We start from the raw sequence: 25,286 nt of genomic DNA on the forward strand, positions 1-25,286 counted from the left end.
GAAATCAGATCCCAAGTGGTTGAAAAATATATTTAGCTCTGTGGTCATGGGGTTGTTATTTAGTTTGATTAATGTTGATAGATTAGAGTAAATTGTTTGCGCAGATGAGTGGAATAAATTCTGCCAGAGCTTCTATCTTCTGGTTTTACATTAAGCCCTTAATTTGCAGCTCAGTTCCACTGGCAGCCCTATTAGAGTAGCCGGAGGAAAAGCTCCACCATCCTTTCCCCTCCCTCCCCTGTTATTCAGTGGAATTAAAGAAATCATTTAACAACCTCTGAGCGGGGCTCCATGGGCCCCGAGGGAGACTCTGGTCCTAGGGTGCCCTTAAGCCATAGAAGGCGTCTGGAGAGTGACCCTGATTTTAATGGCTTTAATTTAACCACTATTGAATTCTCTTATTTAATCCAGTTTCCCTATCTCCCTTCCCCACCCTCCCAGGTCCTCAAAGCCCAGGGAGTTTCCAGAGCATTTCTTTCCACAGATAAGTGATACACATAAAAAATAGAGAAAAGCAAGTCCTTCCTTGGAAAGGCCACACCCACACTTCTGTTCTTCAGTCTCCACCTCTGAGCACGTCTGGGGTGCAGTCCTCTGGATGGGAGCTCTCGCCACACTGGGTCCCCGGGGCCCTCTCACCTGGGAAGCCTTGATGTTTATTGCCCTGATGAATGAAGGTGTGCTCCAGGAACTTGTCAACTCATTTGGTGTCTTTGCTCCCCCAGGAGGACTGGAATGACGTTGACCCAATTAAAAAGAAAGACCTTCATCACAGCACCAGGGATGAGGAAGCACAAAGCATGGAGACCCTCCCTCCAGGTACTGCAGCAGCCCCCAGGGCCAGGCCAGCTGTGGGCTGGTGGTGGTGGGTGGTGGGGACCTCGTCTTGCCCACTAATGTGAGTGAGCTGAATGTGGCATTTGGAGCGTATCGCCTGGCGGGTAGAGAATGGATTTCCTAGGGCAGCTGGCAGCACTGCTGCAGAGCAATGTTTTGCTGCCTTCCTTCAAGCCCTTAGTGGGTGGTGAAATGAGTTTACTGGGAGGTGACCAAAATTTCTTGAAAGAAACGAAAGAATAAAGTAAAAAATACAGGATGGTATGTGTTGGTTCACAGATTTTTTTTTTAACAGACTTTTTTTTTTAAGAGCAGTTTTAGGTTCTCAGCAAAATTGAGCAGAAAGTACAGAGGTTTCCATATACCCCCAGCCCCCATGCGGACTCCCCCGCTATCAACATCCCCCACTAGATGGGACATTTGTTATAATCAGTGAACCAACATTGATATATCATAATCATCCAACGTCCATAGTCCACGTTAGGACTCACTCATGGTGTTGTATATTCACTGACGTGAATTTACCACTACAGTATCATCGAGAGTAGTTTCACTGACCAAAAATCCTCTGGGCTCTGTCTATTCATCCCTCCTTGTCCCAGTCACTGGCAACCACCGGTCCTTTTATTGTCTCCATGGTTTTTGCCTTATCCAAAATGTCATATAGTTGGAATCAAATAGTATGTAGCCTTTTCAAACTGGCTTCTTTCACTTAGTAATATACATTGAGCGTTAATCTGTCTTTTCATGGCTTGACAGCACTTTTGTTTTTATTGCTGAATAGAATCCTATTGTCTGGATATGTCACAATTTATTTATCCATTCATCTACACCAGGACATCTTGGTTGCTTCGAAGTCTTGGCAATTGTGAATAAAGCTGCTATAAACATCTGTGTGCAGTCTTTTCTGTGGACATAAGTTTTCACTTCATTTGGGTAAATGCAAGGAGTGCCACTGCTGGATCATATGGTAGGAATACATTTATTTTTATAAGAAACTGCCAAACTATCTTGCAAAGTGTCTGTACCATTTTGCACTCCCACCAGCAATGAATGAGAGTTCCTTTTGCTCCAGGACCTCACCAGCAATTGGTATTGTCACTGTTTTTTTTTTATTTTGGCCCATCTAATAGGTTGGAAGTGGTAGCTTATTGATGTTTTAATTTGCAGTTCCCTAATGACATATGACATTGAGTATCTTTTCATATGTTTATTAGCCATCTGTAAAACTTCTTTGTGGAAGTGTCTGTTTGGGTCTTCTGCCCACTTCGGGTTGCTCATTTTCTTACTGTTGACTTTTAAGAGTTCTTTGTGTATTTTGGATAATAGTCCTTTATCAGAAATGTAATTTGCAAATATTTTCTCTCAGTCTGTGACTTGTCTTATTCTCTTGACAGTGTCCTTCCCAGAGCAGAAAGTTTTAATTTAATGAAGTTTAGTTTTATCAGTTCTTTCATAGATTATAACTTGGATGTATCTGAAAAGTCTTTGCCATACCTAAGGTTACCTAGATTTTTTTCCCTGTGTTATTTTCTAGGAGTTTTTTTGTGTTTCATATTTAGGTCTGTGATTCATTTTGAGTTACATTTTGAGTTACTTTTTGAGTTTAAGGCTGTAAGGTCTGTGTCTGTTTCTTTCCTTTTCTCACATGTGGATATCCAGTTGCTCCAGTGTTATTTGTTGAAAAGGCCACCGTCGTTTCATTTTGTTGCCTTTGCTCCTTTGTCAAAATTCGTTGACTATATTTATGTGGTCTACTTCTGGGCTCTCTTTTCTGTTCCATAGATTTATTTGTCTATTCTTTCCCTAATACTACGTTGTCTTGATGACTTTAGATTTATATTTGGTCTTGAAGTTGGGTAATGTCAGTCCTCCAACTTTGTTCTTTTCCTTCAGTATTGTGTTGGCTTTTCTGTCTTTTGTTGTTGTTATTGTTGTTTGGCTGTTTGTTTTACCTTTTCATATAAACTTTAGAATTAGTTTGTTGATACCCACAAAATAGCTTGCTGGGATTTTGATTTGGGTTGTGTTACATCTACAGATCCAGTTGGGAAGACTTGACACCTTGACAACATTGAGTCTTCCCGTCTGTGGACATGGACTATCTCTCCATCTATTTAGTTCTTTTAAAATTTTTTTCATCAGAGTTTTATAGTTTTGGTTATATAAATTTTGTGCCTCTTTTGTTAGACGTGTACCAAAATATTTCGATTTTGGGGGTGCTAATGTAAATGGTATTGTGCTTTTAATTTAATTTTATTTATGTATTTATTCTGATTTGTGTCTTCTGTCTTTTTTTCATAGTTAGCCTGGCTAGAGACGTATTGATCTCATTATTTTTTTCAAAGAACTGGTTTTCAGGGTTTTTTCTCCTTTCTTAGATTTATAATTTTTATTGTTTATTTTCTTCTGTTTACTTAGGATTTATTCTGCTCTTCTTTTTCTGGTTTTCCGAGGTAGAAGCTTAGAGAATTGATTTCAGATCTTTCTTCTTTTCCATATTGTATTCAATGCGATCAGTTTCCTGCCAAGCACTAAGTTCACTTCATTGCACAAATTTTGATAAGTTGTATTTTCATTCTTATTTGGTTCAAAACATTTTTTAATTTCTCTAAGATTTGTTCTTTGACCCATGCATTATTTATAAGTATGTTGTTTAATGTCTAAGTATTTTGGGGTTTTCCAGTATTGATTTTTAGTTCCTCTGTGGTCTGAAAGCAGATATTATATGCTTGTGTTCTTTTAAATGTGTCCAAGTGTGTCTTATGGCCCAGATGTGGCCTGTCTTGGTGAGTGTTCCATGTGAGCTTGGAAGAATGTGTGTTCTGCTGTTGGATGAAGTAGTCTATAGATGTCACTTATAACCGTGTGGTTGATAGTGTTGTTGAGTTCAGCTACATCTTTACTGATTTTCTGCCTGCTGGATTGGATCTGTCCATTCCCAAGAGAGAAGTGGTAAAGTCTCCAACTATGGTAGTGGCTTCATCTGTTCCTCCTTGCAGGTTTCTTAGTTTCTGTTTCATGTGTTTTAACGCTCCTCTTAGGCACATACACCTTAAGGATTATTAGGTCATCTTGGTAAATTGACCCCTTTATCATTATGCATTGCCTTTCTTTATTCCTGGTAACTTTCCTCAGTGTGAACTTTGTTCTGTCTGAACCTAATGTAGCTCCTTCTGCCATCTTTTGATTAGTGTTAGAATGGTATCTCTTTCTCCATCCCTTTACTTTTCATCTATATGTGTCTTTATATTTAAAGTGGATTTCTCGTAGACAACACGTAGTGAGTTGGGTCTTATTTTTTCATCCATTCTGACAATCTCTGTCTTTTAATTGGTGTATTTAGACCATTGGCAGTGTAAAATGATTATTAATATAGCTGTGTTAATGTCTACCATATTTGTTATTCTTTTCTATTCCTTTCCCTTATCCTATGTTCTTTTGTCTTCCACTCTTTTTCTGCCTTTTGTAGTTTTACTTGAGCATTTTACATGATTGTTTTCTTCCTTTTTTACCTTTTTTTTTTTTTTACAGCTAATCCAAGTCCAATTTCAGACACCATGCTGCTTCACAGTTAGCACAAGTATCTTACAGCAAAATACTGTGAATCTCTCCCTCCTGTTCTTTGTCTTATTGCTGTCATTCATTTCATATATCGTTCACATGCATAAGCATATGTATAAGCAAGCAGAATCAAATACATGGTTGCTGTTGTTATTTTGAGCAAACTGGTATCTGTTAGATCAAGTAAGAATAAGAAAACCTACAATTGTAATTTTACTTTCACTTATTCCTTCTTTAATGCTCTTCCTTTATGGAGATCTGCATTTCTGACCTAAATCATTTTCCTTCTCTCTGGAGAGCTTCTTTTAACATTCCTTGCAAGGCAGGTCTGCTGGCAACAGATTCTCTCAATTATTGTGATTGGAGAAAGTCCTTATTTCTCCTTCACTTTTAGAGATTAATTTCACAGGGTCCAGAATTCTAGTTGATGATGTTTTTCTCTCAACCCTTTCGATATTTCATTGCATTCTCTTCTCACTGGTGTGGTTTCTGAGGAGAAGTTGGATATAATTCATATCCATGTTTCACTAAAGCTGCTTTTTCCCCTCTATCTTCTTTTAAGATTTTTTCTTTATCATTAATTTTCTACAGTTTGAGTATGCTATGCCTGGGTGTAGTTTTTTTGGTATTTATCATGCATGGTGTTCTCTGAGCTTCCTGGATCTGTGGATTTCTGTCTGACATTAACTTGAGGAAATCCTCAGTCAATATCGCTTCAAATATTTCTTCTGTTTCTTTCTCTGTTTCTTCTCCTGGTATTTCCATTACACGTATTACACCTTTTGTAGTTGTCCAGCAGTTCTTAGGTATTCTTAGGTATTGTTTTGTTTTGGGTTTTTTTTTTTTTTCAGTCTCTTTTTAAATGTTTGCTTTTTATTTTGGAAGTTTCTGTTGTCTTATCCTCTAGCCCTGAGATTCTTGCATCAGCCATGTCCGGTCTCCTAATGAGCCCATCAGAGTCATTTTTCATTTTTGTTAGTGTTTTTAACCTCTAGCATTTTTTAAAAATAATTCTTCCTTAGAATTTTCATCTCTTTGCTTACATTATTCATTTGTCCTTCCATATTGTCTACTTTTTTCAGTAGAGCTCTCAACTTATTAATCATAGTTGCATTAAATTCCTGGTCTGATAATCCCAACATCCTGCCATATCTGAGTCTGGTTTTGATGCTTACTTTGTCTCTTCAAACTATGCTTTTTGCCTTTTAGTGTGCCTTGTAATTTTTTCTTAAAAACCAGTTATGATGTCCTGGCTGAAAGGAACCCCAGTAACCAGGCCTTTGGTGATGTGGTGATAAGTTGTGGCAGAGGGGAGGCGTGCTGTCCTTAGTGGCAGGTCTCAGTCTTTCCTCCCACCCAGGTGGGGCAGGATAGTTAGGGACCGCTGGAGTTGGGTATTTCCCTTCCTCTGGATTGATTAGACTCTGATAACAGCCCAGTGGCTCGGGTTCTCTTGAGGGCAGCCCTTGTTAACAACAGTGTGCTTCCGCTATTTCAGAACGGCTCCCTCCCCTCCCGCAAAGGAGGCATGAGGGGGCGTGTCTTCAGTAGTCACTGTGGGAAACCTGGTGAAGCTCCTGGAGGTAAAACTCACGGGACTGTGGGGGCCCCTGTGCCTGTCCCCCAGAGTTCTTACCTCTCCGGCTCCTCCACAGCCAGCCTCCAGCCCTTCACCCTGCAGCCCAGGTTTCCTCCCCAGGCTCTGCGTCCCACGGAGGTTGCTGCTCCGGGAGGTCGTGATTCTCTGATGCACCTGCTGGTCTCCCCAGTTTGGGGAGCAGCAGTTTGCCCTGTGACCTCACTTCTCTGAGGGATCTAAGAGGACTTGTTGACTTTTCAGCTTGTTCAGCTTTTTTTTTTGTTGGGATGGAGTGGTGACTTCCAGAATCCTTACGTGCGGGACTGGAAACAGGAAGTTAGTTCATGCAGTTTTGCTTTGATGGTAACAAAGAGTTTGATTATTAGTGTTTCTTTCTGGGGTGGGACAGCGTCAGCCCAGGGAGTCCAGGCCCTCCTACGTTACACGCTCACATGTCCCTGCTGCACTAGACTTGGGTGCGTGTGTGTGCGTTAGACGTCTCTGTTGGGTCTGCCCCCTCCCTTCCTTCCTCTGTGAGATAGGCATTACCCACGCAGTGAGAGGCCTCTGAATGGAACAGTTAGCTCCTAAGCGTTTCTTTAGTATAATAATAGAATGTACTTCTGCTGTGTGGATTAATGAGAGACTTCCTGTGGGTTGTCTTCTGTTAACAGAACCAAGTGCTCGCGTGGACTTTAAGGTATATATGGAGAGGGAGGGAGAAGCCGTTGTATCCTAGATGTGACTACTTAGGGTCAGACCCCATAGTTAAAATCAGTGCGGCATTGACCCGGGCTTTCATGTTCTTAACTGTTACATGGTTGATTTCCTTATCTTCAAAGAGATAGGAATGTACTGCTTTTCCTCTTTTTTGAGTTACTACTAATAACTTTTGATGATCGCACCATGTCCTTTTATTTTGCCTTTAAAGGACTTTATGTTCTTTTTTTGTTGAAACCTTTTTTTCTTATTCAACCATCATAACACATGATTTTTTTCCTTTAGAAGCTATTTTGTTGTGGTTAAGAAATATATTTTCCCCAAGAATGATGGGCACAGCCAGAATTCTGTGGTCTGCAAGGAACCACTGGGCACAGCGCTTTCCACTCTGCGAGTGGGTTGTTTGGGAACTTAGTGGCTTCCTGTGTTCTAGGTGTTGGATATCTGGTATGTGTAGATGCGTGTGTGGGAGGAGGCGGCCCTCAGCCTGGTTTCTTTCATCATGGCCAGGAAACCCACTGACAGATGGAGGAGCCAGATGTAAGATAGCAGTGATGCCCCCAGGCAGTAGCCTCCAGTGTTTTTAACCACACACCCTATGAGCAAAAGCATTTGCTCCACATTTCAGGTCCAGGGTGGAGGACTTCTGCCCTTAGATTCCATGACTATTGCTTCTAATTCAGCATCATGTTTTCCAGTTGGAACCACTGAATTTTTTCTTTCAATGCTGATTTTTAAAGTGTTGTTTCAAATAGTGTACTTGTCAGTTTTTTTGTTTGTTTTAAAAATCTATCCGATGGAGATGAGTTTTATCTTTTTTTTTCCTGGGTGCAGAAAAAGCTCTTGAGTTTGAAAAATCAGTTTCTCCTCGTAATTCTCCCTCCTGTATCCTCTCCTCTTGTCTCCTCAGCATCTCTGATCTGACTGGTGGGACCACTTGGCAGGGTAGCGATGATGCAGAAGGACTGGTGAAGGAACAGGCCAGCCAGGGGTTGAAGGGCCAAGGTCTGGCTTTGAGGACGGCTGTTGGCGGAGGTTCTTGCCAGGGAGCTCCCATCCTTAGAACACATGGCCTTTGAGAACATGTTTTCTTCTTTCCTTTATGAAACCTCAGAGTCATTCTTCTGTTCGCTAGGAACCTCGTGTGAAGGGGCGAGCCTCAGAGAGCAGGTAGGGAGAGCGTGGAGGAAGGAGAGTCTTGATTAGGTTTGGGGTCTCTGGGAGGTCCCACCCATCCTTGGCTGGGTCTTCAACCTGACCCCCCCCCCCCCGCCCCCCACTGCTACTTCATCACGCAAGAGAGTTGATGTCTTGAAGCAGAAATTGCTCACGTTCACCTAAGGGTGAGTGAAACGGGAGTGGCGAAGTGTGTAACAGGTCTTAAATCCCGGGGCTGAGTTGCCACTGATGCTTATACGTTTAGCTCTTCTGCTTCCCAACGGTCGGAAGAGAGGGGAGGTGAATCACCTGTTTATCACATCAGCACATACGATAAGCTTGACTTGAACCAGTGATGTTTCAGTTTAGTTAGAGGACCTTGAATAGAATTGGGCAGAATTTCCGATGTACATTTACTCAAACAGCTTTTACGATACTAACGCTGCAGGGTTGGGAGGACTGCTCTCCTGACCGCACCCCTTCTGAAGGATTTCCTGGGTTTCAGCATCGTTGGCTTTTTTCAAATGATGGTAAAATATATATAACGTAAAATTTACCATTTTAACCATGTTTAAGTGCACAGTTCAGTGGCATTAAGTAAATTCACCTTGTCCTGCAGCCATCGCCACCATCCATCTCCAGAACTTTCTCATCTTCCCAAACTGAGACTCTGGCCCCATTAAACACTGACTTCCCGTTCCCCTCCCCAGCCCCGGGCACCCACCCCTCTACTTCCCGTCTCTAGGAATTTGACTCCTCCAGGCGCCTCGGATACGTGAGAGTCACACAGTATTTGTTCTCCTGTGACTGGCTTGTTTCCCTTGGTGCAGTGTCCCTGTGGTAGGTAGCACGTGTCAGCGTCTCTTTCCTTCTCAAGGTTGAACACTCGTCCACTGTGCCTGTGTGCCCGGACCCTGTGAGCCGCGTCCTCTGGGTGGGGGCAGCTACCGCCACACGCCTCCTGCAACCCAGGCCTGAGGCCCTGGGGTCTGCACACTGTCATCCGGAAAAGAAGTAGTTCTGAGTATCCCTAGAGAAACATCTTAAAAGCAGGCGATATGTTTATTGTAGGAAATTTAAGAAATTCAGATAAGCAAAAATAAGAACACTGTACTCACACGTAATTCGACCACCTCTAAATAACTGCTGTTCTTCTCCCACCACGGGTTTCTCCAGCCTCGTCCTACACGTGCATCTGGGTGCACTCACCCCCGTGGCCGAGATGAGCTGTCTCTGCAGCCTCTTAGTGCTCCGGGCCCAGCACTCGAGGCCCTGAGCCCTAGACACCATCTCTGAGTCAGCTCCTGGGGCTTTGGACCCCTCTGTCCACACGTCCACGTTATCCCACATTCAAAGTTCAGTCTTATGAATTCTAAGAAACATATATCCAAGTAGTCTACTAGATGGGTAACATTGCCAGAGAGCTTGGGGATTAACTGGGACATCTACCCACACATGCCTCTCTCTCACGGCAGCAGAACCTCGGGGCTCTCCCCAAGTCTCCTGGAGGGGCCCCCTGCGCCTCCTTCCTCCTGAGGCAGCTCAGCGTGGGCTCCAGGCAGCCCCTACCAGCTGCTTACCTGGAGATTCTTACGGATATGGTACCACACTGTTCTTTACCTGCTTCTCCCTAGGGTAATATCTCATTAACACCTCTCCATGTCCTTACATATCTCCTACATTTTTAAATGACAGCAGTGTATCCATTACTATAACGTTATGGAGCTTCTCCTATATCGTAGGACATATGCAAGGTTTCCAGCCAATATCTTTATATGTACGTCTTATAAATCTTTGTGTGTCCGTAATTATTTCCTTGAAATAAAGTCCTAGAAGTGGAATTGCAAGTCAATGGCAACACGTGTTTAGGGATTTTTTTTTATTATTAATTCCTGAGCTGTCTTCTAGAGGGCACCTATCCCTTGTACTGTAGCCAGTATTAAAAACCAATCTTCCACTGTCCTTCCCCTGTTCCACTGAGTAAGAAAGCAAAACCGAAGACTTAGATCAGGTCAGTAGCTGGAAGAGGGGTGGAGCTCTTAAAACAGCACGATTCTGAGCTGTGTTAGTAGAAATGTAACGCCCCAAACCATTCCCATAGCACCCAGTGCCCACCACGCTGTCACCCACCCCTCAAGTATTTCGTCCTGTTCTGGGCACAGGGCGTTCAGAGATGCTCATAAATTCGAGCAGGTCCAGATGATGATGACTCAGATGGGGAGGAGGCTGGGAACAGCGTCCCATGAGGAGCATTTAAAACAAATGGATGTTTTTACAGAGGGCCGAGAGGGCGAAGTGGGATCACGGTGCCCACATATTTGAAAAGGTGCCACAGAGAAGAGGCTGAGGCTAATTGTTTTCTTTTTATTTGAGACTCCAGAGAGTGGAGGTTACGGGGAAGCAGTGTGGTTGTAGTAGGAAACTGGCTGGATGTTAGGGGTTTAATGGAGAGGTTTTCACACGTGTACCCCTGGTACCTTCCGACTCCAGCAGCACGTGACATCAGCCTTCCAGACAGGCCCCACGTCCTCCACCCAGACTCCACTGCGCAGGCCACTGGGATGGGGCCAGTGCCCTCGGGAAGGAATGGGACCCGCACTGCGGGGCTGCTTTCTGGGTGCTTGGTTACAGTTCCACCCACTTCAAAGTGCGTTGTCAGCTGCAGTGGAAGGAACGCAGCTTTGAGAAGAGAGAGACCTGGGTTTGAGCAGTGGTTCCATCGTTTTATAGTTGCGCGCCCAAGTCTCAGTTGCCTAGTTAGTACAGTGGAAACAGTAGTGATGCCACGTACTTTGCAGGGTGATCGCATGCGGGGTTGGGTGTGTATGGAGCTGCTGTCCTGTGGGCGCTGCTGAGCCATGCCCTCTTTCTCTCCCCCGGCCTCGCAAGTATCAGCCCCAATTCTGCGTAGTGGATTCACTTTGATACTTTTACTAATATTTGGGGTGAAAAACCATGTGCAACAAACTAAATTTATTGTGTTTTAGACACCATCACCCATAGAGGGAAAAGGAGGAGCTTCTATTCAAACACTGGAAAAGAAATATGTGTAGGAAGATTCCTTATTTCAAGCCAGGTGGAGACCTCATAAATGCAAATCAGACTGTTTCATGGAGGATTTTAGTTATTGTGACAGCACAAAGAATTTTAAATAAATTAAGAGTATTTACCCTATAGCATCTGATTTTTTTCTTATATTTTCTTCTGACTAGCTTTTAATCATGTCTTTGAATTTTCTATTTTTTCATCCTTAAAAATGAATTGTGTAGGATCCCTTATTTCAGGAGACAGTTTCTCCCAGGTGAACAAGCCTGTCATACCAGCTCTCCAGTGACACATAATAAAGTATTATTTACATGTCTTTGTCATTTTAAATGGATATATTTGTTTGTAATCCTGGCTTTGCCCTGGTCTTCTCTTTCCTGGTGCAACGTTACGACCTTCTACAGGGACAATACGAGGAATTTTTTCCTTTTAAGCATAGTAAAATTACATTCAATCTGAGATCAACTGAGATGCTAAAATAAGTTGGAGAGTTTTGTCCTTTGATTTAAAATTCATTCTATTTCCCTCCTTGGCTGCTTTCCCAGAAGAGGCTCGCTGTCTCACACAGGCTAGCTTTCAGTTTGTTTAAGCTGTCTTTCCTGGGGAGGATTTAAGTGAAGATTTGTAGCATGGCCATGATGCCAGTGCAGAATCCAGACGTCCCCTGCCGCCCTTCACCCCCTGGCCAGCGGGACCCACACCAGAAGGGCCCTCCCCTCTCGCCTCGTGCACCTGCGGGTGTGGACCACACGGCTGCCCTCGGGGTGTGTGTCAGCAGGGTCCTGATGCGCCAGAGGACTGTCACACCTGAGAGGTCTCTAATCTGAAGACCATGTGTGTCTTGGTGTTTCTATATGTGGGGTTAATCCTTTGAACGTTCATTTTCATAGATGTATGTCATTGTTTCTTTAAATGTGAGGTTTAGAAAAAACAAAAATTTTAAGAAAGAGATGACGATGTTTGGAAATGTAGTATTACTTTAAAGTTAATTCAGCAAGTCATCCGAAGGCAAGCAGTTTCCTGAATGTAAAAGCATCTTTTCTAAAAGATAATTTGAGGGGTGGTTATTAGAGGAGCCTAGAATGAGCTTTCCTGTGGCAATGATGTCTTGGGTGGCACTTAGGACCCTGCATGAGCCAACCTTGCCCTGACCCCACAGGGCACAGAGCTGGGCCCCCCTGACCTCCGCGCCCCGTGCAGGCGCGGTTGTGACCCCCAGCTGGCTTCTGCTCCAGGGATGGTGCGCTCCTCTCCAGTCTGGTTGAGAAGGCAGAAGGGGAAATCCCAGAATTCAGCTAGGAAGAAAAAGCTTCTGGAAAGACAGTTGCAGCTCAGGGCCTGGTGGGTGGATAAGAGGAGAGAGAAGAAACTAGATTCCAGGATGTATCCAACTGCCAAGGCTCGTCTGTGAGGGACAGCGGGGGTGACAGAGGAAGAATGTTACTGGCGGGTTTGCCAAGTAAGTCGGAGATGGGAAAGGAAGGAAAGGAGGGGTTGCTGGGCCTGAGCTGCGTGTCCCAGGCAGCAGCAGGTGGTCATGGCGGGGTGGCCAGTGGACCAGTGTGTGTCCTGTGCAGCAGACCAGCGGCAGGAGTGGCCGGAAGCCCCCTCAGTCCCCACCTTAGGGCCCCTTCCCGCAGGGGTCCCCATCTTTCTCCAGGTCCTGACGCTTTTCTCTCAGAGGCAGTTACCGGGCCCCAGCTTCTTCCTGCCTCTGGACATTGTGTGTCTTGGCAGAAGGGCAGGAGGGGCTGCTCTGTGCCCTTCCCTGCTGCCCAGCTGGACGGCTCAGGGCTGCTGGGCGAGGAGCTCCCAGCAGAGACCAGATAAGCAGAAGAGGAGACCAAAGTAACCACAGGGCCCTGGGTCTCTGGGAGCATCCCCGGAACTAGCAGAGGCTGTGGGTGATGCCGAGGTCAGATGTGGGCTTTGCAGAGTGTGGTTTTAAAAAGTCGTTAACTGTGTGCCGTGTGGCAGGTTCCAGGCTGGACCCCACCGGCTCCGGGGAGGCAGAGGACTGTGGGCAGATGGTCCCCGAGCAGGTGACCATGAGAGGGAGGTGCCCCGGGCCTGCAGCTGTGGGGCGAGGGGACAGCAGGGGGGGCAGGGGGAGGGGGCAGGCTGAGTGGTTGTGCAGCCCCAGTGGGAGAGAGAGGAAGCAGAGCTGATCTCTGTCCTCTCCATCTAGACCTTGATAGCCAGACTGGGAAGGGTACAGGGATGATTTTAGGATATTGAAGGATGAGCAGGTGAGGAGACACCGAGAACTCACCTCAGATTGCTTTAAATGAACGTGTCTCTGAGTCCAGACCATATACGGACAGGGCACGTGGTTCCTGGGGGCCCCCGAGCAGGCAAGGTGCCGGCAGAGCAGGGTAAACAGCAGTTAGAGGTAGGTGGGCTTGAGCTCTGCCTCGGTAGGAGCTTGAGCTAGTTATTGGATGGAGGGGTGGTGAACACTGAGGCCCTCTGAGAAAGCTGTTGTCAGGATGGAGCAGCATGTGAGGAAGGCCCTGGGGAGGGGCTGCAGCTGGGGACACCAGGGAGGCTCCCTGGAGGAGGTGGCCACCCTGGGAGGCAGCTCCGCTGCCAACAGAGTGCAGTAAGTAAACTAAAACCAAACAGCCCTGCCTTCTAGTATCACGATTCCTCATGTGTGAACAGACGTGGCGTGGGCTCTGCATGGACGCGGGCGGTGCGGTTTAGTAAGAGTGCACAGGTCTCCGTGGAGGGCTGAGGGGCGGGGCTGAGCAGGATGGCGATGAGATCTCTGTAGTTAATGTTGACAGAGGCAGAGGTGCTGCCCCTGGGGCCGGGGGTTCTGCCGTGGCTCCTCGTTGAGGGGATGGGAGGCTGGTGGGAGAGGGCGCCGTTTAGAAAGAGCCTGCAAACCAACGGAGGAAGGTCTAGGGCCCACCATCCAGTGTGTTTGAGAACAGTCCTCAGGTGTGGGTGTCAGCAGCAGGAGACCACCTGTGGGAGCTGGGCCTTCGGCCAAGCGACGTGCAGGGCTCGGCGCTTCCTCATGACCAGCCGGGGCTGCGGGCAAAGCAGGAGGCTGGTCCTTGCCTGCCAGGAGCCCCTTCCTGACCCTGGGAGAAATGGTGCCGCAGAGACATTGGGGGATGAGCTTGGCCTCGAAGGGAGGGGAGGACTTGGGCGCCACGTGTATCTGCAGAAGGGGCCGGCAGGCTGCCCGAGGGTTGGCTGGGGGATGGGGGGTTGCCTGGGGGAACCGGCAGGTGGCTGGTCCTGCCTGACGGAACCGTCGGGAAGCCTTGCCTTTGTGCAGAACCAGAGATGTCAGCACCCGGGGTCACACAGTTGCTCCTTCAGCTTCGAAGACCACGTCTAAGAAGGCCTGCCTTCTGGAAATGAATCTCCTTGTAAAGACCTCCAGAACCTCATATAATAAGCGAACAGTTTCCACAGCCGTTCTCAGGGTGAGGGTCCCTTTCTCTCCTGCTGTCGTTTCTGCACCTGTTCTGTTTTCCTGTCATCTCAGTGATGAAGCTGGCTTCTGTCTTCTCATGGGAAGTTTCTTATCTGTGGGGTATTTTCCATCCACTGCTTCTGCGTAGCCAAGTCCCCTTCACTAGATTTTCATGTATTTTTTGAAACTCTTATTCTAATGCTCTTTCTAAGATTTCAAAGAGGTGATGAAAATACAGATAATTTATGAGTGCCGTTTTTTAAAAGTCAGTATGTTCGGACACGGTATCTCTAGTTTTGACAGTTTCTCTCCAGCCTCTGGCTTGCTGCTTCCCTTTCTGCCTGGGGCTGGACCTGGGCGTATATTTCCTCTGCGAACCCTGCTCTCACTGCCTTTCCTGCCTCTGCTCCAACCCTAGCAGTTCTGTGCGATACAGAAAGAACTGAGTTCTGTCATGGTTTAGCCCAGTGGATTTGACCCGTTATTAGAGTGTGGAGACAGTTTCGTGAGTCACACCCACATAAAAGAATAGAGTGTATGTGTTCACACCTAGCAAGAGGGAAACTTCGTTTCAGTTGTGTGTGTATTTAGAGCATGACCTCCGGGCTGTGATGTGAGATGTACGTCATGGTCAAACATGTTTGAAAGTGCCTGCGGTGCTCTAACATACTGCTAAGGTTTTACGAAGGAAAAGTCATTTATAATCTGTCTCCAGTAAAATGTGTGTGCCTTGGGAGATTAACTGTCACCAGGCCAGGCAGTGCCGTAGAGGATGTCGTGTCAGAGGGCAGGGGTTACTTCAGGGCGCCTCGGGGTGGGGGGGGTCACACCCTCTTCGGAGGTTGGAGAAAGATGTGTTTTTCTGGGAAGTCACAGATGGTATCTCCCCCACTGCTCTGCTGGCCGCTCCGATCTCAGCTCAGATGCTCCTTCCCCAGCCGGCCTCCCCTGCACACCTCCCCCCTCCCGTCTAGACCAGGCTCTTCTGGTAGATGCTTCCATAGAACGACAGTCCTCAGCGTCTGAGCACTCAGCTCGGGCTTCAGGGCTGCAGTTGTTAGCATGGTCATCTTCTTGTCAATGCCCACCTCCTCCCCCGCCCCCAAGTCTCCCAGAGCATGACTTCCACGCCGGTGGGGGAGGGGGGGGAGGGAGGCATCCGCTCAGTTTTTGCTGTTGTACCTGCAGGAGCCAACGAGATACCTAGCACACCTAGTACACAGCAGTGAGTTGGGGCCGAGGCAGGGACACCCCCCACCCCAAAGGTGATTGACATGGAACATCCGTGAAGACCTCTGCTGCCTTCTTGCAGAAAGGGGTCAGGGGTGTGATGGCACAAAGAGATGGAAGGTCCAGGAGCTCAGCAGGGGCCTCGGCCCCCACCCCCGCACACAGACCCTGCTGAGCCCTGGTCTCCAGGTGAGAAGCAGAACGAGAGCATCTCTCCAGTGAGGGTCCTTCCTCTGGCCTTGGATGGGGCGGCATCGTTCCAAGTTCCTTGTTGCAGGGAGGCGTTTTCAGGCCATTAAACAAGTTAGTGGGAAGCAGCTCATTTGGATTCTGTGGCCGGCGCAGCTGGGGTAGATGTTGGCCCAGGCTCCTGACTTGGTAGCCCGAGAGGGGTGAGCTCACATGATGAGGAGGAGGGGCTGGTGTGCTAGAGCACAGGGCGAGGGCAGAGAGGTGGGGAGAGTGGAGGAGCCGTAGGTACCTCTAGGGCTGTCAGCGTGGAAAATGTGTGCTGGAAACATTTTATCTCAGGTGGAAGAGGATGCGGGGGTGCGGGTACGCAGGCTGGGTCCCGTGGCCAGACGTTTATCGGGGGCACGGGATCACCCCGTAGCCTGGGAGCTCGTGGGTTTCGGAGTTGCTTTCCCATTTGAGAGGCCACACCTCTGTGATCCCGAGCATCATTTCCACAGCAACCAGCTGTGATGAGATGGGGGTTTTGACCTCGTAGGACAGTTGTAACAAGAAGCGGATGGGCTTTTAGATAGAAAATTTACTCTACGACCTGGAACAAATCACAGGTAACTGAATCTCAGTTCCCTCATCTCTGAAATGGAGACGGGAACGCAGCATTCTTTTGATGGTGTGCAGAGGGGCCTGTGTTGGGGAAGCATGCATGTAGGTCCCGCACGCTAGTGTCATAACTCACCGTTGGTCTTAACCAACACCCAGCATTTGCCGCGCTGCAGAAGGGGCCCCGCCCCCACCCCAGGGCCTTGGCGCTGCCGCTCCCAGTGCTCCTCCTCTGGGCCGCAGAGACACCCTCCCTTGTGAGGGCATCTCTCAGTCAGACCAGCCCTTGTAGAATAGCAGCCCCCCGCTGCCCGCCCCTTGGCCTCCTGTGTCTCTGTTTCTTCACAGCACTGAGACTGCTGGAGTGTTATCACTTCATGGGGGCAAGGTTGTTATTACTGTTTTTCTTTCCCCTTTTTTTTTTTTTAATTTGGTTGGAGCTTGCACATCTGCTGAATTGGCATAGTAAATCCTCATGAAAAACCTTTTTTCATTTTATGTATTTATTTATTTTTAGGAAACATAATTTCAAAGAATGAATAACTTGCCCCAGATCATATAGGTAGCAAGTGGTAAACAGGGATTTGAAGCCTGGGGTGTGTGGACACTACGTCCCGACTTTGGTCTCGAGTCCGCCTTTCCTCCACTGTGCTCCTCTGAGCACCGGTGCCTTTGCTCAGCTCTCCACCTTCTCAGGCCTGGGCTTTTCCAGGCTTGGCCCACCCAGCAGTGCCCGTCCCTCTAGATCCCAGTCTGCACCAGCAATGCCCCTGCCCCACCCTGGCACAAACTTCCGGGCCAGTGTGTGGTCTTGGAGAACCCTGTGCTGGGGTTCTAGGGCCGCAACAGCTAATCCAGTCAGTGGAGTCAAGGCTGATGTATGTGTGGACAGGCCAGACCACCTCAGTGGCCATGCCCTCCCGCTGAGAATGTGAGCGTGATCAAGGTGAGTGCGATAGGGTTTGAGTGTGCCAGGGTGTGAATGTGATAGTGTGTGTGTGCACCAGGGTATGAGCATTTCAGGGCGTGTGTGTCCTAGGACATGAGTGTGCGATGATGTGATTGTGCAGGGGGTGTGTGCCAGGGTGTGAACGTGCTAAGATGCGAGGGTGCCTGGGCATGTATGTCCTAGGACATGAGTGTGTGATGATGTGATAGTGCAGGGTGTGAACGTGCTAAGATGCGAGGGTGCCTGGGCGTGCGTGTGCCAGAAAAGGCTTGCGTACCTCCTCGTGAGGTGGGTGTGGCAGTGGCTGTAGGAAGTATCTCTGAGGAGGTCTCTCCAGGGGTGTTCCGGTGTCCTCTTCTTTGGAGGTGTTATTTTCGTTTAAACACTTATTTCGTGCCGCCTAATGTCACACGATGGGATACGTTACTTTCATTTGTTCAGGATCTCTGTCACCATGTCTGAGGTGCATTTTGGCATTACCATAATCCCTGGAAAGGTGGGGCAAGCAGAGAGTATCTCCTTTAGTACGAAGTATAGATGGTGCCACTCTCCTGGATACTTTGACTGGCATAGAATTCTGTTCAGGGACAAATACTCGAAGTCCTAGTTTTAACTTTCACGTTGCAAACTGTAACGGTTCAGGTTTCCAGTTTACAGACATGATGCTGCTTGCTTGGGCTGTTCCCAGGGGGTTTGTTGGTTAGAATTGCCATCAGCAGAGGCCCTGGCGCTGTTCCTTGAAGTCACACTGATGCGTGGCCTGGGTGCCAAGCGTTCTGGTCCCTTGTGCCCTCGTCCCACACCCTCTGCTCTGCTCCTTGCAGGGAAAGTGCGATGGCGGGACTTTAACCAGGAGGCTTATGTTGGCGGGACGATGGTCCGCTCCGGGCAGGACCCCTACGCCCGCAACAAATTCAACCAAGTGGAGAGTGATAAGCTGCGGATGGACAGAGCCGTCCCCGACACCAGGCATGACCAGTAAGTGTCAGCCCGCGGCCGGGCGCCACCTCAGCCATTTCTCACCTCACAGTGAGTAGCTTCTCCTGGGATGCTTATTTTTTCCGTTACTCTGCAAAAAGCATGTGCCATGTCTTTACAGGGTCAGAAAGGTAGGAAATGTCCGGTAGTGCATGGTGATGGCAGTTCAGCTGCAGGATGTGAAAGGGCTGCTTGGGTCCACATTCCAGCCCTGGCATGTCCGGAGGCTGTGGGCTCCTGGTCAGAGCATGAGAGTCACCAGGAGAAAGTGGTGTGACTGCCCTCGTGTGTACGGGTCGCTTGTTTTTAAAATCCACTCACAAAACAATTTTCCATCGTTCACAGCCTCAGTGGGAGGAAGAGCTAAAGTCTCGCTTACTGGGAAGCTTAAGTTGGGAATGTTCTAGAGACCAGAAGGGGGAAAGAAACTGCCCTGCAGGGTCGATGTTAAATTGAGAAACTTGGAGGCAGGGGCCCGGGGCCACCTCCCCACTTGGGGTGGGGGAGGGGAGCTCTTCTCTGCATCCTGCCCTAGATTCCTCGGCGACCTGGGGGAACTCAGGGACCTGGGGGTTCTCAGGCTCAGCACAGGAGGCCTCCAGACAGTCCAACCTGCATTTGTTACCCCTGACCAGGAAAGTGATAACATGACTGTCACTGCCACTCTGCTGCTCTGAGCCTAGCTGGTAATGATCTTTCATTGGGAGGCTGTTCTTAGTGGGGTCCTTACATGGTCAGGCTTGTTTTATTAAAAAATAAGGAGCCACATTTGGAGGGCAGCTATTTCCGTGGGTGCCGCTAAGCCTTCGTGCTCACCTGGTGACTTTTAGAGTCATTCATGCATCACATAAAGGTACATGGATGCCGTGTCCACTGCGCCGCAGGTGCTGCACTCAGGTCCTGGGATCCCAACCAGAGAAGCCTCTCCTGCTCTGGCCGGTGGGGAGGTGACGCGGCAGCGGGAGGCGAGGGGACAGCACTGCCCTTGGACAGTCTGCTCCAGAGCAGCGTGTTCAGGGCACCCGGGCGATGGGAGTCCAGGCGAGTCCTGCGCTGGAGGCACCCGGGCAGGAGGCCAGTGACCAGACTGTGACAGGCAGCCCCGAGCCTCCGGGGGGCCAGTCGGGTCCCCTTTCTCCTGGTGCGAGTTCCAGGGACTGAGGGGCAGGAGAGCTGAAGAGACAAGAGCAGCCGAGCTACACGTGAACACATGTTAACAGCTGGCTTTGTTTTCTGAGTTAATAGCACATGTTGAAGGAGGATTTTCCTCTTCTCTCCTGCTCTCAGGAGAACTCTGTAACCATGTAGGTACCACTTAACACATGGGTGCCCTTTCCCTGCACTTACCAAGCTTTTGGGGGGTTGTCGTCAGCTCTGTGTACCTAGAGCAGCTCACAAGTGTGTAGAATTACAGTTCTTTCAGACTTAGGAAGTGTGTGTGTGTGTGTGTGTGTGATATAATATGTGAAACATATGATCGATATATAAACATATATATTGTACATGATACTAAGAATCTCATCATTTTTCTAAATCCAGCCCAGAAGATTGTCTTCACTTAATATTTCCTGTAACCCGTTAATGTATATTTAAGGCAGCTTTACTCAGCTGCTGTGCCGGGCTGCTGGTTAAAGTCAGCACGGGTGGCTGGTAAACACCCATCTGGAACAGGGGTTGCTGAGCTGGGATTCAGGGACCCCGTGGGCTCTGGGAGAGTCCTGAAGCTGGGTGCACAGCCGCAGGGTGGTACCCACCTGCAAGTCTGGGAAGGGTCCCAGGTGCATGGGTTCCCCGACCTCATCCCCAGGCTCACCAGGCCCTCTGCACCCGACCAGTGCCGACCGCTCCCCCCAGCTCATGGGCGGGGCATGAAGGTTGTCCTTGCTGCACAGGGAGCAATGTTGATAACTTGCCTGGAGCAGGGACTGAAGGCCAGAAAGGGTTAGCATGGCTTATAAGAGGGGTTTGGCCGAAACTCAGGAAAATGGTTCAGGTTCTAGCAGAATCTAGCTCAAAAATCGTACCTGGTGACTGGAATCGACTGCTTGGAATTACATCTCCATGAGATGGTGTGGGTTTCACTTCAGTTTGGTTTAAGAGCTGTTTTCCAGTTGTGACCTTTCCTCGGAGCTGAGAGAAAATCGCATCCTTTCTGACGGCTTACCAATGTGTGGGCCGAGGTTCTGTCTCCACTGCAAGTCCCTTAAATGTCCCCAAAACTGTATGTGTGTACATATATATGTATATTTTTTTTCGGTTTTAGAAATACAAGTTTGTCCAAACAGATGTTCGAATATTCATCCCTCAGTGGGCTGTGTTTTAGGTGGCTTTAATTTTAGTTCCAGCTACTGTCATGTTCATTTGCATGTGTGAAAGGAGCAGCTGGGATGCCTTCCACATTTGTTGGATTTGGGCTAAATTAAAATCTCCCCAAAGTCAATTTAATGCCTGGAACTGAGCCAATGTCCTGTCCTCAAAGTGTCAGCTTTAGAACAACCAATATTATTGACTGTCAGGTTAAGGAGATCAAGTTACTGCTTTGAATCCCGCACGCCCCACCCGCCAATATCTAATAGAGGGCTGTTAAAGCGTTTGACCTTCCTATATAAACACCATATTTTTTAGCTTTGTGGTATCTCCCTTTGTGTAGACCAATGGAAATCCTTGCCCTGTAGAATTCAGTCTTCACTTGTGATAAATCTGAAAGCAGTGCAGGTGGAGGTTAATTAAGAACAAGGGTTTCGGAGTCATATAGATTTTGGTCGAAATCCCAGACTCTCTAGTTTCTAATCCTGTGGCTTTTGTCATTCATGAGATGCTGTAACATGATGGCATCTGGTTGCTGTGGGCGGGCTCCTCCTCTCCTCAGATTTTGTTCCAGAGGCACCTCCCTTGACCTCCTGCCCTAGGAGTGATGTCCCAGCACCCCCGCCCCTCAGCATCCCCATCCCGCTTCCCTGCCTGCTTCTTCTCCATAATCTTCATCACCACCTACACACCATGTGTCTTACCTGTTTATATGTTCTTCTGAATTTACTCATTAGAGCAGTGGACTATATCCAGGGTTGTTATTCAGACCCCTCACTGCACTCAGTAAACTCAGTAATTTGTTAAGAAGAGTGAATTACCCTAGCAGAGTGGTCAGCATATGGTGAGTGCCTTGTAAATCATTAATAATATGAAGAGTCATATTATTTTTATGAAAGAACAAAGGTGGATGAAAGGGAGATTTTTAAGCAGTAAAGGAGATCAGATGAACCCCCAAGATGAACCACAGATGACTCTTCCTTGTCAGGTTCTCCCAGGACTGGAAAGTAATGCAATTACAATCTACCCCTTATTCACTGTCGTCTGGGGTAGATGCAAGGAATCAGGCTCATAGCCTTGCAGAAAAACAAATAAAAACCCCATACTTTGGGATTATGCTTTATTTACCTTTTTTTAAGTATATAACAAATAATGTGCCAAGAAAAAATATTTACGTGAAGGAGGACATACAGGAACTCTTAGACTCTCTTAGAAATTAGAAAGATGGTTAGCCCATCCTAGTCTTGAAAGTACAATTTCTCAACTCAAAAAAAAATAAGATTCTCTATTTCATTTAATGTTATTTGAAATTTCAAATAAATGATCAAGACTTACAAGCAAATCAAACCAATGGGAATTTTGAAGGTGCCTTTCCAGACGTCTTGTTTCTTCCCCCTCACCTTTGGAAGTTGTCGTTACTGTCCTGGCAAAAAACAGTGGGAAGCAGCATCGAAGGTGGTGGGGGCGGTCACACCTGGGGGTATTCTGAAGGCAGAGCCAACAGGTGTGCTGATGGATGGAGGAGGAAGGTGGCTCAGGGCAAGGCTTCTTGTGACATGGAGGAACTGTGGGTGAGCAGGTCTAGGGGACACGTCAGAGGGTGACATTCAGACACGTTAACTCCAAGATGCATTAAGCATCTAAGGTAGGCAGACCTGTTTTGTAGGTGTTTGGAAATGTGTCTTAGTAGGGATGTGAGTTCGGGAATGCTCAGTGCACGGGTGGTATTTAAAACCATGAGGTGGGGCGTCATCCCCCAGGCAGTAAACAGAGACAGAGAGGAGAGTGGTCCAGCACCAGGCTTTGGGTGATCCAACACCGAGAACGAAGTTAAAGCCCAGGCTGACTTGGAGTCCAGTCCAACATTGCAGGGGCTTAGACCTCACTCCGTGCTGAGACACCGGCAGAGATACTCTGCCACCTTCTTTAGAGCAGAGCTGTTGTGGGGGCGGGGGGTCGTCTAACTGCTGAAGCCTCTCCAGAATCTGGCCTGGAAGGGTTTTTTTTTTTTGTTTTTTTTTTTTCAATCTCCAAAGTGACCCAGTTTGGACAATTACATGGTCATATTTCTTTTTTTTTTTTTTTTTAATTATTTTTTTTTGGGGGGTACACCAGGTTCAATCAACTGTTTTTATACACATATCCCCATATTCCCTCCCTTCCTTGACGCCCCCCCCTCGAGTCCCCCCCACCCTCCCTGCCCCAGTCCTCTAAGGCATCTTCCATCCTCGAGTTGGACTCCCTTTGTTATACAACAACTTCCCACTGACTATTTTACAGTTGGTAGTATATATATGTCTGTGCTACTCTCTCGCTTCTTGTTGTGTTCCGTTTTCTGGTGTTCTGTTTGTTTGTCCAAAATCGCGTCTGATGGAGAAGTGAAGCGTAGAAGTGGGGTGGAGCCCGGGAAGTTTACGGAACATCATTCTTTCTGCCTGGGAGAGCTTGAGCTGATTTACTTTAAAATTGTTTACGTAAGTAAAATCAAATAAACCCTCAGGGGAGAAACATTATCTTGTTTTCTTCTCTCCCAGCACTGTTCCTTTTCATTTATTTATGTAATAAGTCCCTTAAAAATGAGAACCACTTGGTCAAGGAACAGATTTCCTTTGCGTTTCAAAAGTTAAATCATTAGAGAGTTCCTCCGTGTGTTGCCACCTTTCTCTTTTATCACTAAATTAAAAATGATGGGCTTTGAAACATTTTTGTGTCTAAAACTGAAGTACTGTTCCTAAGACCAGAGCCGCCATGACCCACGAAGGTCCTTCTCTGGGAGAGAACTTCGTCCAAGTCCCACACCTGGTGGGTTTACCTGGCAGCCTTTCCATCAAGGACATATCGTGTTGACTCAGTTTATAAATTACAGTCATAGGGTTTTGTTTTGTTTCCTTTAAAAGAATCACTGAAGGACTCTGTTTTGACCAGTTTTTTAAATGTCTGGCTTTAATGCAGCCCAAACAGAGGTCAGAACTCATGAGAGGCTATTTTTCTTTTTTCTTTTTGGGGGGAGAATTTCAGCCAGTGGGCAGGCACTTCAGTAATGGGCTGTGCTGGTTGCTCTGGTGGGGCATCCAGGATGATGTCGGTTCTCTTAGGAGAGCGGTTCATCAGGATGAAGGGCTGTGGGAGGGTTGCCATCCAGACTCCTCGCTGTTACTTGGGAAGAGTAAACATTGTTGAAGCCAACAAAAAGTTCTCCGTGTAAACTCAGCAGCATGGTGTGAAGCTTTGAAGGCCGTTATTGTGAGAATCAATCTTATTTTTAGAAGAGCAGGAGATCTGGGGAGAGATCTGGGGAGAGCTGGAATCCCAGCTCCCGAGGGCATCTCCGCGTCTTATCAGTGGGTGTGGGGGGGGCTCTCATTTTGGGGGGCCCAGGGCCTTGTTTGGTCGTCACAGTTTTCTTGTGGAAGTCGTGTTTTATACGCGTGCGTGACTGAGCCTCCAGCGTGGCTGCTGCCCCACCTGCCCTGCGTGTGCGGGGCTGGCTCTGCTCAGAGCAGGGCCCGCGGCACGCTCTGGGTTTCGGTGGCCTTGTAGGTGTCTGTGGCTGGCGGGGCCGGGGTTTGGCAGTGGCGTGGCAGCAAGCCTAAAAGCCTTGTCCACGCTAACCACAGCAACACATTGTCGGGTGCTGTGTGGGTGTCCTGGCCTGCACTCCGCCTTTTATGCGCTTTCACTTTATCCAGTCTGCAGAGGCTCCCCCAGAGTCGGCAGGGAGAGTCTTCTCCTGGTGACATCGCGTGCCAGTCCCCAGAGGCCCCCGACTGCAGAACCCACATCCGGGGGGCAGCTCTGGGTGGCCCTGGCCTGCTGGGCAGAGGCGGGTGGGGTGGCCTGAGGCCCCTGTCCAGGCGCCCTGCTGTGTCTAGAGCCCTTACCCCGGGAGTCCTGGACATTAGGGTCATCGTACCATGTGGTGTACCCCAGTCTGTGCGGCAGGAGGGAGAGCAGGGCCACCACTGCAGGGCGGGGCCACCTGCCTGAGGTCCATGGAGCAGGGTGGGGAGGGAAGGAGGGATGGAGCTCTCATTGCCCAGATTCCTGAGCACAGTTCCGTGTTCTGGATGTGGTGCCTCACCATCTGCTTTACACAAGTGGCTTTTCTGCTCCCGGTTTTCAGGTGTAAGGCTTTCATATGAGGCCTGAAGGCACCCAAAAAGCGCAAAGGCCTGAGTGTTGGTAGCTTGCAGCCAAATTCCTGAGAAATCATGTTCGCAGCTGGCCACATGCTGACAGAATCCTGAGAAATTGAGAAGAACGAAGGCTTTTGTTCCTCCTTTTCTAGCCTTAGGTTCTCCAATGGCAGAATGCTCTGTTTCCGTTCCCCTGGGACATTCTCGCACACTGGGGGAGGTGAGGCTGCTGCTTGTGTGCCATGGCTGTGACCTCCCTGCCCCAGCATGAGAGGCAGGCAGGTGCAGGAGCTGGTACGGCCAGGCAGTGGGAGGGGGCCAGCTACAAGGCTCTTTGCTTTAAGCCCCTCACCCCCCAGCTCATTGCAGAGGCTAACTTGCACCTTATGTGCAAAATTCAGACCAAAACCATTCATCATCTCTCCCTTTGCTTTTTGTTTGTTTGATTGTTTTTTATTACTTTTAGTGTTTTTATAAAACCAACTCCAAGTGCTCAGCACCAGACCACTCTTTTTTTTCCCTTTATATGTTCTTCTTTTGGGACCATTTCAGGCCTTT

General features: G+C 48.1%; 1 protein-coding gene across 3 annotated transcripts in view; it reads left to right on the top strand.

Annotated features, from left to right (window-relative positions):
* Positions 1 to 25,286, top strand: part of GALNT2 (polypeptide N-acetylgalactosaminyltransferase 2) — a 176,674-nt gene that overhangs the window by 92,889 nt on the left and 58,499 nt on the right. For 2 of the 3 annotated variants that reach the window (XM_057734932.1, XM_057734933.1), the window contains exons 2-3: positions 726 to 819; positions 18,132 to 18,285. In XM_057734932.1, the coding sequence (XP_057590915.1) occupies positions 726 to 819; positions 18,132 to 18,285 (248 nt within the window). Of the gene's footprint in view, positions 1 to 725; positions 820 to 1,675; positions 1,808 to 18,131; positions 18,286 to 25,286 lie in introns of those variants that run through there. The other variant, XM_057734934.1, reaches the window with a different exon arrangement.

Source organism: Hippopotamus amphibius, chromosome 5, assembly GCF_030028045.1.
Source record: "Hippopotamus amphibius kiboko isolate mHipAmp2 chromosome 5, mHipAmp2.hap2, whole genome shotgun sequence".
In the NCBI taxonomy this organism is placed as follows: Eukaryota; Metazoa; Chordata; class Mammalia; order Artiodactyla; family Hippopotamidae; genus Hippopotamus; species Hippopotamus amphibius.